Here is a 15,064-nt window from a genome sequence, read left to right as displayed (position 1 = left end):
CTACATGGTCGTCCCTCTGTGTGTGTCTGTGTCTCCTCCTCTTATAAGGACACGAGTCATTTTGGATTAGGACCCCCTAATGACCTCATTTATCCTTAATCACCTCTATAAAGGCCCTGTGTCCAAAGACAGCCACATTAGGGCTTCCACTTAGGGATATTGAGGGGGACACAGTTCAGCCCATGACACTCTTCTATACCTGGGCACGCTTCCTGTGGCCACCCTGCAAGGTGATATGAGGACCTGCATGTGAACTGAGAGCACTAGCGTGTGCCACGCATTCACTAGCACACTACACATTCACACTTAAAAGCAAGCATTCGCTGTCACACATGCTTTGTCCTCCATCAGACCTCAAACCTAGAGAAACTTGTGTTGACTCACAACTAAAACCATGGTCCCACGTGTGTGAACACAGTGCCGGTATAATAATGTACCCATCCCCCCAGCGCTGGGCTGTGTGATCTTGTTGCTTCTCCCCTCGGCATCTTGGTGTCTGTAACCTAAAGTCTGTAATGTCTATTCTGGGCCCCTGTGATTTGAAATGCACCTGCTCACCTGTCATGCGGTCCCGCATCCCAGCAGGTGCGGGGAGGGATTTGGACTGACCCTCTCACACTCGGTTGCCGCGTCTCCCTGTGACCTGGGGAGGGACCACTGGCCCTGCTGTGGGAGCTCCTTGGGTCACAGAGCATTTACTGTCTTGCCAGAGACCGTGGCTGCCCAGCCCACTGTGCCAGATGGTAAAGGGATTTGTGCTGAGATGAGGGGCGTCCTTTTCCGACAGGGACACGGGGCTGGGTCACATCCTGACTGGCCGTGGAACCCTCCACTCCTCACAGCTGCCTTTCTCCTTGTCCCCACTTTGGGCCACCACAATTCTTGCTCAGAATCTTGTCCCTTAGACCCTAATCCCTGTTGTAGACTGAATATTTGTGTCCCCCCCCATTCATATGCTGAAATCCTAACGCCCATTTCGATGGTCTTGGGAGGGGAGGCCCTTGAGAGATGATGAGGTCACTAGCAGAGCCCTCATGATGGGACGAGTGCCCTATAAAAGGGACCACAGAGCTCCCTCCTCCTACCTCTGTAAGGAAAATAGAAGTCGGTAGCCCGCCAGCCAGAAGAGGGCCTCCCTAGAACCAGACCACGCAGGCACCCTGATCTTGGACTTCCAGCCTCCAAAACCGTGAGAAATCAATGTCTGTGTTTATAAGCCACCCAGTCTGAGCAGACTAGGACAATCGTACTCACTGAAGGGATGCTTGTGAAATCTGTTGTGACAGCTGGCAGAGAGCGGCTGGTTGACCCCAGCATCTCAGCCTCTCTACTTAAGGGCCAGCATGGGGAGTTCAAAGAGTCCGGCTCTGAGGAGGGCAGCCCACCGGGGGAGAGCACATTCCTCCCACCTAAAGCTTGTTTTCTTCAAGGAAAAGGGCTGTTTTTGTTTGCAGGAGGAAGAGAAGCAGTGGGAACAGTCCTCGCTTCTCTATTTCTGGCTCCAAGGAGGACTTCTCCCTAATAAGTGGAATTAAAACCTTGGAGGGGAAAAAAATCATAACCTCTTTTAGAGAAGCCCCAGTACGTCGTTTGAATGTCATGGGCAGGACTAGCTAAAACTGAGCCGTTGTGGCCTTTTCCTTTCTCCCTTGATTTTTGCATCATGTGGCGTGACGGGATGCTCTACAATTGCCACTTGTGATGCCAGTGGGATGCCAGACTCACTTCCCAGTCCACATCAGATTTGCACCGTTATTTCCCCATTGTTGTCTAATCGCTTAGGTCATGTGATAGCCAAGACCTGGACAGGTAGGCAAGGCAGGTGTCATTCCTGGGTACACAGAGGGAAGTGGGGGCTGGGAAGGGAGGGGACTGACCCAGCAAGCTTGCCTCGTGCCCATCCATCCAGCCCCGCTGCACTCCCTGCTTCCTGAGACAGCTTCTGGCACCTTCCATGGGCAGGGCTAGGCTCAGCACTGGGGCACTAGCGTTGGGTCAGCTTGTCTCTGACCTCAGCGTGTTCAGTTTAGAGGAGGAAGCAGACATGTTCACAGACTCTCAAGGGGTATCATGACGCTGCAGCTCTGGGGCAGAGGGAAAGGATGCCCGCTTCTCCCGGCAGAAGGTGGGCAGTGCATCAGGTCCAGACGCCCTTCTGACCACAGGCTCCCATCACACAGGTGCCCCAACTGTCCGTCCCAGCCCCAGTCTGCTCAGCTTCAGCCTCAGGGAGTCTCCAAAGCCTTGGGCCCGCCCTCCATCAGCCCTGGTCTCTTCCCGCTGTGCCTGTCCTTCCAGCCAGGACTGCAGTCCTGTCCCTCCTCCCACCCTCACCCCCATCCCTGCATCCTACAGATTCTACCAGTATCAGTCTCTGTGGTCCCTTAACTCTGTCCCCTCCTCTCTGTCCTCACTGCTATTGCCTTAGGAGCTCAGGCTCTGGGTCCAACCAAAGCTAGTATCACAAATCTGCCACATACCAGCCTAGTGACCCGAAGCAGCTTACTTTCTTTTTGTTTTCTTTCTTTTTCTTTTTCTTTTTTTTTTTTTTTTTTTTTGTCTTTTGTCTTTTTAGGCCCACACCCATGGCATATGGAGGTTCCCAGGCTAAGGGTCAAATCGGAGCTGGAGCTGCCAGCCTATATCACAGCCACAGCAACACCAGATCTGAGCTGCATCTGCAACCTACACCACAGCTCACAGCAACGCCAGATCCTTAACCCGCTGAGCAAGGCCAGGGATCAAACCTGCAACCCTATGGTTCCTAGTAGGATTCGTTTCCACTGTGCCACTATGGGAACTCCTTGGAGCAGCTTTCTTAACCTCTCCTGACTTCAGCCCTTCCACTTTGGCAGGATGATTGCAAATGCGAAATGAGATCATGGCCGGTGAGCAGTTAGCACAGTGCAGGCCCTGTGGTGCTCATTTATGTGCTACTTTTTGGATGGAGGTAGGGGGAGTCAGGTGGGTGCAGTAGCAGCTATAGTCCTCTGTGAGCTGCTGCCCCATACCTTCCTCTCCAAGCTGACACCCCTTGCCTTCCTCCTGGCTGCCCAGGATCTTTCTAAAAGCTCCTGCTCCTGTCACACCCCTGCTCAATGTTCAGTGGGCCTTTGTGGATCTCGGGATCAAATCTGTTTTCTTAGCTTAGGGCCCTTGGCCAGTGCTAATGTGCCTCCCACCTCCTCCCACCTTTGGCTCACCCTTCACCCGCCTGCATCCACGTGCGGCCTCTGAATTCACCCAGCTGTTTCCCGTCTCCGTATCTTCTCACGTGCTGTTCCTTGGGTCTGGATACCTTTCCCTCTCCTTCACCTAGCTAATTCCTCTGCCCCTCAAGGATCACCTCCTGGGGGAGACTCGCTGGCTCCTTCGGGCCGGCTCCGCCCCCAGCGCATGACGTAGCCACGCCCCTCTGCTCCTTGGCGGTCTTCTGTGCGTCCCTCTCCAACACTCATGATCTCCAAGGTATGTGAGAACATCTTGAGGGCAGAGCTCCAAACCCCAGAACTGTGCCTGGGACGTGATAGGTACTGGCTAAACGTGAGAGGGAGGAAGGAGGGACAGGAGGTGGGGGAGAGGAAGGAAGGAACTTCCGTCCCTGTGAACCTGCGTCCTCCCCAGTGTAATCCAAGAAACTGCCAAGCCCTGGCAGTGCTCTCAGTGGTCTGGCACCGTAAAAGTTTTCCTGGACAGGGCTCAAGAATCAAATTATCAGTTTCCCTGGGAAAAAAAGCAAGGAAAGGCCCAAATGAGAAAGACTGGGAGGTTTTTTGGTTTTTTGTTTTTTGCTTTATTTTAAATTTTACATTGGTCCAAGAGCTGTTGAAGGGGGTGGGTAGTGAGTGCAGGTAGAGAAGATGGGAGGTGATGGCTGGTGAGATCACTAGGGCACATCCGGGAATTAGTTCTGGACCCTCAGAGAAAATCTTTCGGTGAGACAGACGAAAGAGGTGAGGGTGAGTCCAGATGCAGACCGTTTGGTGGGTGGGAGCGTGGATGGAGTTGGGAGTGTACACATCTAATTACAGCGTTATTAGCACTTTTTACCCTTTTTTTCTAAGATAAAATACAAATAGTGGAAGGTGGCTTAGTGCAAGGGTCAGCAAACATTAGAGGGCCGGGGAGTAACTATTTTAGGCTTTGCAGTCTCTTTGACAATGCCTCAACTCTACAGATGTACCATGAAAGCAACCACAGATAAAATGTAATCAGATGAGGGGCCAGAATCAGATGTGTGCCAATAAAACTTTATTTACAAAAAAGTAGGTGGTGGGGGCAGAATTGGGTTTGCCACCTCCTGGCTTAGTGATCAGTGCTGTGCACTGTGTACTGGGGTCCTACAAGGAACAGGGACTGGACTGGCCAGACGTCAGAGGCCTGGGTCATGATCTCTTTCCCCGTAATAATTGTGGAACTGGCCACTTAACCTTTCTGGGGCCTCCATTTTCCTTTCTCTTAAATATCTGATAATTGTCCTGCCTGCTCCTGTGTGAGGCTCTGATGGCAGCCTGCAGCCTGTAGGATTCAGTGTAACTCACTCCTTCTTTTCATATTACTCTAAATAAACATACAGCAGCTCACACGTTGATCCTATAAAGCAGAGACTTTGGTTTTCTTTTTATACAATTTTGAAAGGTTACTTTCCCTTTATGGTTATAACAGAATGTTGGCTCTTCCCTGTGTTGTTCACCACATCCCTGCAGCCTCTCTTACACCCAATAGTTTGTGCCTCCCACTCCCCCACCCCTACATTGCCCCTCCCCCTCTGCTGTTAGCTGCCAGTTTGTTCTCTGTTTCTGTGAGTCTGTTGCTTTTTTGTTATAGCCACTAGTTTGTTGTAGTTCTTGGATTTCACGTATAAGTAATGTCATACAATATTTGTCTCTGTCTGACTTGTTTCACTTAGTATAAAGGCCTCCAAGTCCATCCATATTTGTTTCAAATGGCAACATTTCTATCCTTTTATGGGCTGCCTAGTGGTTCATTGTGTGCATGGGTATGTGTGTATCATATCATATCTTCTTTATCCATTCATCTGTTGATGGATACTCAGGTTGCTTCCATATCTTGGCGATTGTAAATAATGCTGCTGTGAACATTGGGGTGCATGTATCTTTTTGATTTAGTAGTTCTGGTTTTTTAAGATATATGCTCAGGAGTGAAACTACTAAATCATATATGGTAGCTCTGTTTTCAGTTTTTTGAGTAACCTCCACACAGTTCTCCACAGTGGCTATGCCAGTTTCCATTCCCACCAACAGTGTTGGTTTTTTTTTTCCCCCAATCATCTTTTGTTTGTTGATGTAGTCCAAACACCTAGAATAGTGCTGATCGGAGTTCCTGTCATGGCACAGTGAAAATGAATCTCACTAGGAACCGTGAGGTTTCAGGTTCGATCCCTGACCTCACCCAATGGGTTAAGGATCCGGTGTTGCCGTGAGCTGTGGTGTAAGTCACAGATGTGGCTCAGATCCTGAGTTGCTGTGGCTGTGGCTGTGGCCGGCAGCTATGGCTCCGGTTAGACCCCTAGCCTGGGAACCTCCATGTGCTGCGGATGTGGCCCTAAAAAGCAAAAAAAAAAAAAAAAAAAGAAAGAAAAAGAAAAAGTAGAGTAGTGCTGAGTATGAGGTAGGCTCTTAAGTGTTTGAATGAATGAATGATAAGGATAAAATAAAACCACCACTACTCATCCCAACAGGATCACCTTCCAACAGTCACTAGTTCTCTAAGTGTCAGGAGACCTGGCCTCTAGTCCCAGTTTTGCCTCCTCCGGATAAAACATCTGTTGCTTTAATGCTCTGACTGTAAAGTGGGGCACAGAGTACCCCCCTCCCTGCTTCCCTGACGAGGCTTGTCACAGAGCTCACAGACAGAACCTGTGCAGAAGAGCAGACCTGATCTAAGCAGGGCGTCTTGGACTTCAACGCACATTGAATTGTGGGGATCTTGGTGGACTCTAATGAGGGCTGGGCGGGCCCAAGACCCTGCCTTGCTGATGAGCTCCCAGGTGATACTGACCTCGAGGTCCCCAGGCCACACTTGAGTCTCAGGTGTCCACTCTGAAGCTAAAGGGATGCCTGGTACCTGGATCCTGGGTGTTCTGGCCTCTCTCATGTGGCAGGAGCAGAGATGGTCTGAGGGTTAATCAGCCCTTCAGCCATGCCCCAGGAATTACAGATGTCCAGTGCTGCTGATGTAACGGTGCTGCTCTCATTTTAGTAGCTCTTCCATGACTGAACATTCGCCAGAATTCCCTGGCCAAACATCAACCAGAGTTCACGATCCTGCAAATGCCCCAGGGTGGGTAACCTTGGGCCTGTTCTGTATTTGTCGGTCTCTTCCCTTTGCTTCTTTATTTGTTTGGGGCGTGACTAATCCCATGGAGCTCTTGGGCCTGCAGCCTTTTCCTGGGTAATTTGTAAACTGATGTGTTTTCCAGGAGACACTGAATCTATGAATTTTTGCTTGGCCTCAAAGGGCTTATTGTGTAAGAGGCGCATTGTATCTGGCCAGAGAAGAGGCGCGGGTGCAGGAACAACATCCAAGGAAGCCTCTGTCCCCGAATTTGTTGCTCGGCAATGTTGTGACAACAGATGCCGAAAATCCTGGCGTAACAAAAACAGGTCCAAACCACTTAGTTCGCGTGGTAGACACGGTGGGCAGCAAAACGGTTCCCTTGATGTTCTTTGTAAAGGGATTTCCCATGCAGTCCAGGGGTGAGTGACAGTGTAAAGATGTCCGTAGTTGGTCCTGACAGTTCCTCTAGGACTGACTGTCTGGTTGCTGAGTGATGGGACAGGGAGGAGGTTGGGCTAGCCTCAGAGTCCAGTACTGACCCTTGAGCTAGCTCTTGTATAGGGTTTTGGTTTATTTCAAAGCCCTTTAATACAGCAACTCTGGCGCTATCTCATTTAACTCGCCTAGGTTGACAGTCAGTCATGTTGGAACCCAGTTTATGACCTTGAATCCCATGACTTTTAGTGCCAGCTCCTAGACCTTACACGTCTGGGTGCTGGAGTGACCAACCATCCTGGGTTATCCAGAACCAACCCAGCTTTAGCACCAAACACCCTGGAAATCCCCTCCCAGTTTTAAAACTGGTTCTTCTAGATGGAGCTGAGATTTGACTCCAGATTTGTCTTATTTATTATAAAGTTCTACTTTTCTGCTCTACTGATGCTTCTTCAACTTCAATGCATAACGGCTTGGTTCAAATGTAGCTTTTGGTTCAGTAGGTCCTGAACAGGGCCTGAGGTTCTGCATTTTGTTGTTGTTGTTTAGAAATTTATTTTCAGCAAAGGGGATATGAATGGTGGGTGCTCCCTATTTCCTCAGCTCAGTGACTATTTCTATTAAAGTTTGCTTCAGGAGTTCCCGTTGTGGCGCAGTGGTTAACGAATCCGACTAGGAACCATGAGGTTGCGGGTTCGATCCCTGGCCTTGCTCAGTGGGTTGGGGACCCAGCATTGCCGTGAGCTGTGGTGTAGGTTGCAGACTCAGCTCAGATCCTGCGTTGCTGTGGCTCTGGCGTAGGCCGGTGGCTACAGCTCCGATTCGAGCCTGGGAACCTCCATGTGCCGCGTGAGCAGCCCTAGAAAAGGCAAAAAGACCAAAAAAAAAAAAAAAAAGTTTGCTTCAGAATCTTTTTTTGAAATTTTTATTGGAGTAGAGTTGACTAAATGTCGTGTTAGTTTCAGGTGTACAGCAAAGTGAATCAGTTATTCATATACACATATCTGTTCTTTTTCAGCTTCTTTCCCCATATAGGTTACTGAAGAATATTGAGTAGAGTCCCCTGTGCTATACAGCAGGTCCTTGTTAGTTATCTATTTTATATCTAGTAGTGTGTATATGTTAAATCTATTTTATATATAGTAGTGTGTATATGGTAATCTCAAACTCGTAATTTATCCCGCTCCTACCTTCCCTCTTTGGTAACCACAAATTTGATTTCAAGATCTGTGAGTCTGTTTTGAGATTCTGCATTTTTAGCAGGCTCTGGGCAATGTTGATGCTACTGGTCTAAGACCACACTTTGAGTAGCAAAGCTCTAAGCCACTGCTTCTGTGGGAGCCCTGAAGCTCAGGCATCGTTCCAGAGGGCTCCCGAGTGGGCTCCCACCATCAGGGGCCTGGCTTAGCCATCAGCCCAGAGAGCCCACCACAGGTGATGGCCCTGGCAGTTTATCAGCGGGGCTGTCTGTGACTTTGGGGCAGCCCCTCCCCTCTCCACCCCTCTGACCCCAGACAAGCCCTTTCCATTCCCTCAGAGCCTCACCCAGCTGCCCTATTCCCCTGACATTCTATTTTATTTTTTTTTTTAATTTTTTAGGGCCGCACCTATGGCATATGGAGGTTCCCAGGCTAGGGGCCAAATTGGAGCTATAGCTGCCGGCCTGTGCCACAGCCATGGCAACACAGGATCCAAGCCGTGTCTGCGACCTACACCACAGCTCACAGCAATGTTGGATCCTTAACCCACTGAGCAAGGCCAGAGATTGAATCTGTGTCCTCATGGAGGCTAGTCAGATTTATTTCTGCTGAGCCACGATGGGAACTCTTCCCCTGACATTGAGGGTCCTCAGTGAAAAGTTTATATCTCTTGAAGCTCAAGTACAATCCTGGAAAGCCAGGTAAAAGCTCCCGTGCATGAGGACCTTCAGACTAGCAGGTTGGTCCCCTTAAGAACTCAGTGAGGGAGTTCCCGTCGTGGCACAGTGGAAACAAATCCGGCAAGTATCCATAAGGATGTGGGTTCAGTCCCTGGCCTTGCTCAGTAGGTTGGGGGTCTGGCGTTGCCATGAGCTGTGGTGTAAGTGGCAGATGTCATTCTGATCCCATGTGGCTGTGGCTGTGGCGTAGGCCCCATAGCTGTAGCTCCAATTTGACCCCTAGCCGTCTAGGAACTTCCATATGCCACCAATGCGACCCTAAAAAGCAAAAAGAAACAAACAACAACAACAAAAAAAAAAACACCTCAGTGAACAGGGTAGGGTGAATAGGCAGGCAAACTCAACTAGATTGTCTTAGCAACTTTGTATTTTGTGACCTGTCCTAATTATGTATAGCTAGAGATGCTTCTGCCTGTCATTACATATATGTCTAGTTACATTCTGGGATCCCCTGTCACTCAAAGTACCACTGTTTTGGGGTTATAGAAAGAAACAATCTGGGAGTTCCCGTTGTAGCTCAGCGGTAAGAAACCTGACTAGTAATCCATGAGATTGCAGGTTTGATCCCTGGGCTCACTCAGTGGGTTAAGGATCCGGCATTACCGTGAGCTGTGGGGTAGGTCACAGACTTGGCTCAGCTCCTGCATTGCTGTGGCTGTGGCGTAGGCTGGGAGCTGCAGCTGCAGACCTCTAGCCTGGGAACTTCCATATGCCACACGTGTGGCCCTAAAAAGAAAAAAAAAAGAAAGAAAGAAAGATAAAGCAAAAAGAAAAGAAAGAGACCATCTGCTTTAAATTCAAAAGATTGGAGGTGAGTTGGCCCTGACATACTTGTTTATGGGGCGCTGGATCTCTCCAACCCAGGATCTGTCTGACATCGTTCCTCTAATTAGCCTTGACTGAATATTCATCAACAGAGACTACAAGATACATCTCAGAAGCTAAGAAGTGTCTCATATACAGTGTGAGCCCGGGAGGCAGCAAGACTTGGGTTTGAGTTCAGACTCTGCCGCTTCCCAGCTGAGCAACCTTGCACCCATTGCTTTCTGAACCTCAGTTTTCCCATCTAGAAAAAGGGTTTATTGATATGTATCTCACAGCCCCATGGTAAGAAAGAGAAGACCATATATGTAAGGTGCCCGACACATAGGAGCTATTCAGTAAATACCACCATCTCCACTATCAATTATTCTGCCCTCAAGAAACTGAGCCTAGAAAAAGAAGTCTTGGTCTTGGTGGAATGGAGAAGGCAGATGGGAATCACTAGATCTGAGAACTGACAGCAGAGCTTGGGACAGATGAGTCAAGGACAGACAGCAGTGCTCCTTTTCTGTCCTGCGTTTCCTGCAGACCTGCTAAGAAATCGTGTTGACTTGTCTCCACAGGCACAGGGAGAATTTGGATGGATGATGTTGCCTGCAAGGGCACAGAGGAAACCATCTTCCGCTGCAGCTTCTCCAAATGGGGGGTGACAAACTGCGGCCACGCCGAGGATGCTGGAGTGACATGCAAGAGACACTGAAAGTGGGCGCAGCAGCCCAGAGTCCCGGCCCTGCCGCTGAGCCTCCTTCCTGCATTCCTGGGGTGGGGGCATCGCTCGGAGCTACCCTGACCGGACCTCTGCCCTCCCCACCCAGCACCCCCGTACCCCCATATGCCCATCCCAGGACCTTGGGGGCCTGTTGTCCTCCTCCCCTTGGACCTCTGCTCCACAGTGTGACTCTGGGATCTACTGCCCATATGTCCCTTCTACTATGGTCCTGTGTGGAGCCCTGATCAACTGGATCACCATCTTGCTTAGTCCTCTAAACACCCTGCCTCGGGCCTCCATATCCACGTTCCCTGTGGTTTGTGAGTTGCAGGTGATCCTTGGAGACCAGGCAGCTTTGAGGATGCGAGGGAGGCACTGCAGATCATTTCCTCTTCGGATGATTCTCAAACCTCAGGCCAAGAGACCTCTTCTTTCCCCGCAAGAGACAGTCCTGAATGATTCATTGCCCCTCTTTACTCTGCCTCTGCACAGTGTTTGTTATTTTGGGGAGATGATACGGAGGCGAGGCCAGCTGTGGGAGCAAGAGGGAAATGCAAGTCTCCTGCAGGAACCAGTCTGGATTTGGAGAAGGGGAGTGAAAGGAACATTTATTGAGTGACTATCATAGTGTCTTGGGTGCTAAATTCATTGCTCACTCTGCAGCCTTCTTACCAGTCATGTTAGCTTGGGTACCACTTGATCTACTGGCCCACTCCTCTGGCCTATCAGTCAGATCCAAAATGACCTGGACCATTGTTTCTACCTGAACTTCCATGCGGCTTTGCTAGGCTCAGGCGAGAAACTTGGATGCAGGACGTTCAGGACCCATGAGACGTGAGTTCAAGGTCAGACATGACTGGCTTCCAGACAATCAACCACACAGCAGGAAAGCCAACTTGAAGAGTGACATGGGGGCCTCCTGGGTTAAACCAAAACCGACCCTCAGCCATCTGGCAGTCAGAGTCAAAGCCATGTTTCCCATGTCCCAAAGCTGCTTGGAGGTAATGATATTGAGCCTTCCAGGCTTCATTGAGTGTCATCCTGTGGCCAGGATGAATCCTACAGGAGTGGAAGGAAATGAAGATTCCCTACAACCTTTGGGGGAAGAAGAGGCCATAGGCCTTTGCGAGTCCTCGGTCTGCACCCCTTTTGTAGTGGTGGGGAGATCATATTCTGCTTTTGACATGAGGAGGAGGTCAGACTGGGCTATATGTATGTGCTCTAGGCCTGGGGAGCTATTTAGGGGGAGTACAGACCCACCTCCATTGGGGGTGTCATGAAGGCAGTCAGGCCTGGGCTACACAATCACCTGTCCTAGCTGGTGAGCATCACTTAGCTGGGGAAAGTGCCACCTGGGACGTTGCAGGTGTCAGACCAGCAGAGTTCCCAGCTGAAAACTAGACCGATATGCTCTATTGGTTGTTCCTTGCTTGCAATATGCTTGCTATTCATTAATGTCCTAACGATCAGAGACTCTCCTTCTGACCGATTGCTATGTTTACATAACACGTACTCGTGCATCTTTTCCCGGAGCCAAGATATGTATGCATATATGAAGAAAGCATTCTTTCCTACATAGCCCAGCACATTGCAATGTTTGCATTCAAACAAGAAAATGCTAAAGGTGGAAAAAGATCACATTGGATGAAATAAATCCCCAAGTCTGTTGTGGTTAGGAATCCAGTTATCCCACCAGTGAAGGACCCACGTGACTTTCTTACTTGGTCTTTTCATTTGAGAAAACACGAGCCTTGATTTATGGTAAATAAAAACAATGGTGATAAGCATTTGAACCTTAAACATCTACAAGTTTACATTCCTACTTAAGAGGCCATGGAAATAGCTGTGGACCCGTCTTTCAGGGACTAAAGGAAATTAGGCCAGGCCTAAAATGCAGCAGACCTTTTGTAAGAGAAAATTTCAATAAATCTAAAAACATGTCACCAACAAGTTTTCCTTCACATCCTTTCTCATGAAAACTCAGCCTGCCTGGGAAGGATTGGTGAAAATTGGATGGGTCTGATCACTTTTCAGTAGGGTGACTTGCAAGAAGCTGCTTAAATAACTTCGAGAACAGTAAGCACAGTCTAGACCAAGAGCATGGTGTCTGAAACCTTATTAGGTCACCTAAGGAAAGGTTCCCCAGCAACAAAATGATAATCAAGGCCCAGCTTGTAAGAGAATTGCTTTTGTAGTCCTCAAAGGAACAAACACCCCTATTGGCTCATCTCCAGAGTTCTTCACCTGGGAACATGCTTTCACCTGGAAATGCATTGACTTGTTGGGTACAAGTTGTCCAGAGTTGGGTACAAGGTCTGTGAAGTGATGGGGCCTCATCACCTAATGAGAGGCGGGAACTCCCAGGCAGAGGATCGGGGCAGACGGTGTGTGGGGCTGGCCCAGGCTGAGGCGTAGTCCTGCCCACATGCTCATCACTGCCCTTCAGAAAAGCTAATGGCCCAAGCTTGCCGTGGGCCATGATAATTTGCTGAAGGACGTCAACAGGGAAATGTGGACTTAACTGGAAATGTGCAAAGGCGGTGTCCTGGTTTTCTCCACTCAAAGCTGAGTGATACCCCACCACCACCCCAAATCACTGTGGTTCCAGCCCCTGTATCCAGCCCCAGTGGCAAGGCCAGTGGCCATTCATCCTTTCCTCGCTGACTTTTCAAGGCATCGCTATTCTCTCACCTCAAATACCTGAGAACCCACCTTCGGGCCAACGTGTGTTGGGGTCAAGCTTTGGTGGATTTGCTTCATAGAAGCGAGTTAGACCGTTCTCCCCATAGGCAGCCCGTGGTCTCTTCAGCTACACTGTTTTCTGATGGGCATTCTCACCTTTCTCTAAAGTGTCATCGCTGTGAATCCCTTGTCTTTCTCTGAACAGCTTTCCCTTCAACCCTCCCTAGGACACATTTCCTTTCCTTTCTTTCCTTCTCCTCCACCTTTCGCTTTAGGGGGCTGAGATGGGGTCTGACTGGAGCTTTGTTATTTAATCCTCTCCACCAGCTCACCCCTCAGTTAGAACAGCTGTCACAGAGGACGTGCATCCCCAGGTCATCCTCCCACCCAGGTGGGAGGGGACTTAACCGTCCGCAGCTCTGGTAACAGTGCTTTCCTCAGAAGTTGTGCCACTCAGCCTCCTGGGGTGCACACAGATTGGTATTCAGCTGACAACCGAAGGTAGCCCTGTGCCCCATTCTGGAACTTTCTCTGTGTAGCTCCCTACTCTCGGATACCGTGCCCCCTACAAGTTCCAGCCACCTTGAGCCTCCCAATCTCCAATGCTTGTCTCCTCACTTCAGCAAGGTGGCGGGACTCGGCCTCAGTCAACAGAAAGCCCAGGCCAGGGCAGTCTTTTGATCAAGGAGCACAGCCTTGAGCCACCTGTGTTCCAAAGTCCAAAACTATTTTGTCAAGGATTTTGGACCGTTTGCTAGTTAGAACAGAAGAGGGATGATTCTGCAAAGGACCCTCTCACAGTCCAAAGTGGAAGTCCTCCCTGAGGGTGTTTTCTGGTGGGAGAGCATCACGGGGAAGGGCCTTGATGGTTTGAACTCGGCACGGGGTGGGAGTCTGGCAGAGACCAGCTCCGGAGAGAGACTCTTCAGGTGGGGAGGGAGTTTCCCCATCACATCCTCCCTCAGCCTCAACAGCTCAGATTTCTTCCAAGGTTAGTTCCCCAAAGCTCTTTTTTTTTTTTTTTTTTGCTTTTTAGGGCTGAACCCAAAGCATATGAAGATTCCCAGGATAGGGGTTGCATTGGAGCTGCAGCTGCCAGCTTACACCACAGCCATAGCCACAGCAACATGGGATCCTTAACCCACTGGGCGAGGCCAGGGATTGAACCTGTGTCCTCGTGGACACTGGTTGGGTTGTTACCACTGAGCCACAACAGGAAACTACCCCAAGGCTCTTGTTTGGTTCTCTTTAGTACTTGGCTGAGTTAAGCTAAGGATGAGCAACAAGGAAATAGTTTCAGAAAAAGACAAACAGGGTGTTCCCATTGTGGCACAGCGGAAACGAATCCGACTAGTAACCATGAGGATTCGGGTTCGATCCCTGGCTTTGCTCCGTGGTTTAAAGGATCTGGCATTGCCATGAGCTGTGGTGTAGGCTGCAGACTCGGCTCAGATCTGATATTGCTGTGGCTGTGGCCTAGGCTGGCAGCTATAGCTCCGATTCAACCCCTAGGCTGGGAACTTTCATATGCCATGGGTTCGGCCCTAAAAAGCAAAAAAAAAAAAAAAAAAAAAAAAAAAAGGCAAAGAGCTTTAAAATAGGTCTCCAAAACAGAGGTCTTAGATCCTGCAATAATGGCTTGAGTTGTGGTCCCTGAGAGCAGGTAAAAATTTCCTGGCTCTTTGCCTGGCCTATTTCCTTCTCAGCCCTGCCTGTGTCCACACCATAGTTGCTTTACCATTGCCCATCGTCTTCTTAACAATAAGAAGTTCTCTCATGTGCTGGCTCTGTTGCCTGCCAGACCTCCAGTCACTGAGAGCTCATCCTGGGTCTGAGGGGAAGACCTCATCCTTCTGCCATTGATGGATGCAGATCACTTTAACATGTCTAGTGGAGCACCTTTCTCTCCCAGTGGAAACCCATGCCCTCCCCACAAGGGAATGGTTCTGACAAAGTTCTTGCTCTTCATTCATTTGCGTGTTCACTTCATAAGTGTTTATTGAGTCTCTGCCACCTGTGAGGCCTGTACCAGGTCCAGGAGATATAGGACCAGACTGATTTGGTCCCTGCCCTCATGGAGCTTACATTCTGGCTCTTATGTCCTTTTCATAGGCTTTCAGTATAATATTAACTGCATGAGAACAGTAATATCTAATGACAGGAAATGCCCAGTGAAG

At 49.4% G+C, this 15,064-nt stretch overlaps 1 protein-coding gene across 2 annotated transcripts in view; it reads left to right on the top strand.

Moving 5' to 3' along the window:
- SCARA5 (scavenger receptor class A member 5) overlaps positions 1-12,152 on the top strand; it is a 132,090-nt gene extending 119,938 nt beyond the window's left edge. For both annotated transcript variants that reach the window (XM_084997774.1, XM_005670449.4), the window contains exon 9: positions 10,060-12,152. In XM_084997774.1, coding sequence (XP_084853900.1) covers positions 10,060-10,196 — 137 coding nt within the window. In that variant the 3' untranslated portion in view covers positions 10,197-12,152. The remainder of the gene's footprint in view (positions 1-10,059) is intronic.
- The last annotated feature ends 2,912 nt before the right edge of the window (positions 12,153-15,064 follow it).

Source organism: Sus scrofa, chromosome 14 (genome assembly GCF_054392235.1).
Source record: "Sus scrofa isolate SSC_HxYL_T2T_F1_AM1 chromosome 14, Sscrofa_HxYL_maternal_Yorkshire_Landrace_v2.0, whole genome shotgun sequence".
NCBI classification, from domain to species: Eukaryota; Metazoa; Chordata; class Mammalia; order Artiodactyla; family Suidae; genus Sus; species Sus scrofa.
The sequence above is the reverse complement of the archived record's forward strand: the minus strand, read 5'-3'. Positions and strand labels throughout refer to the sequence as shown.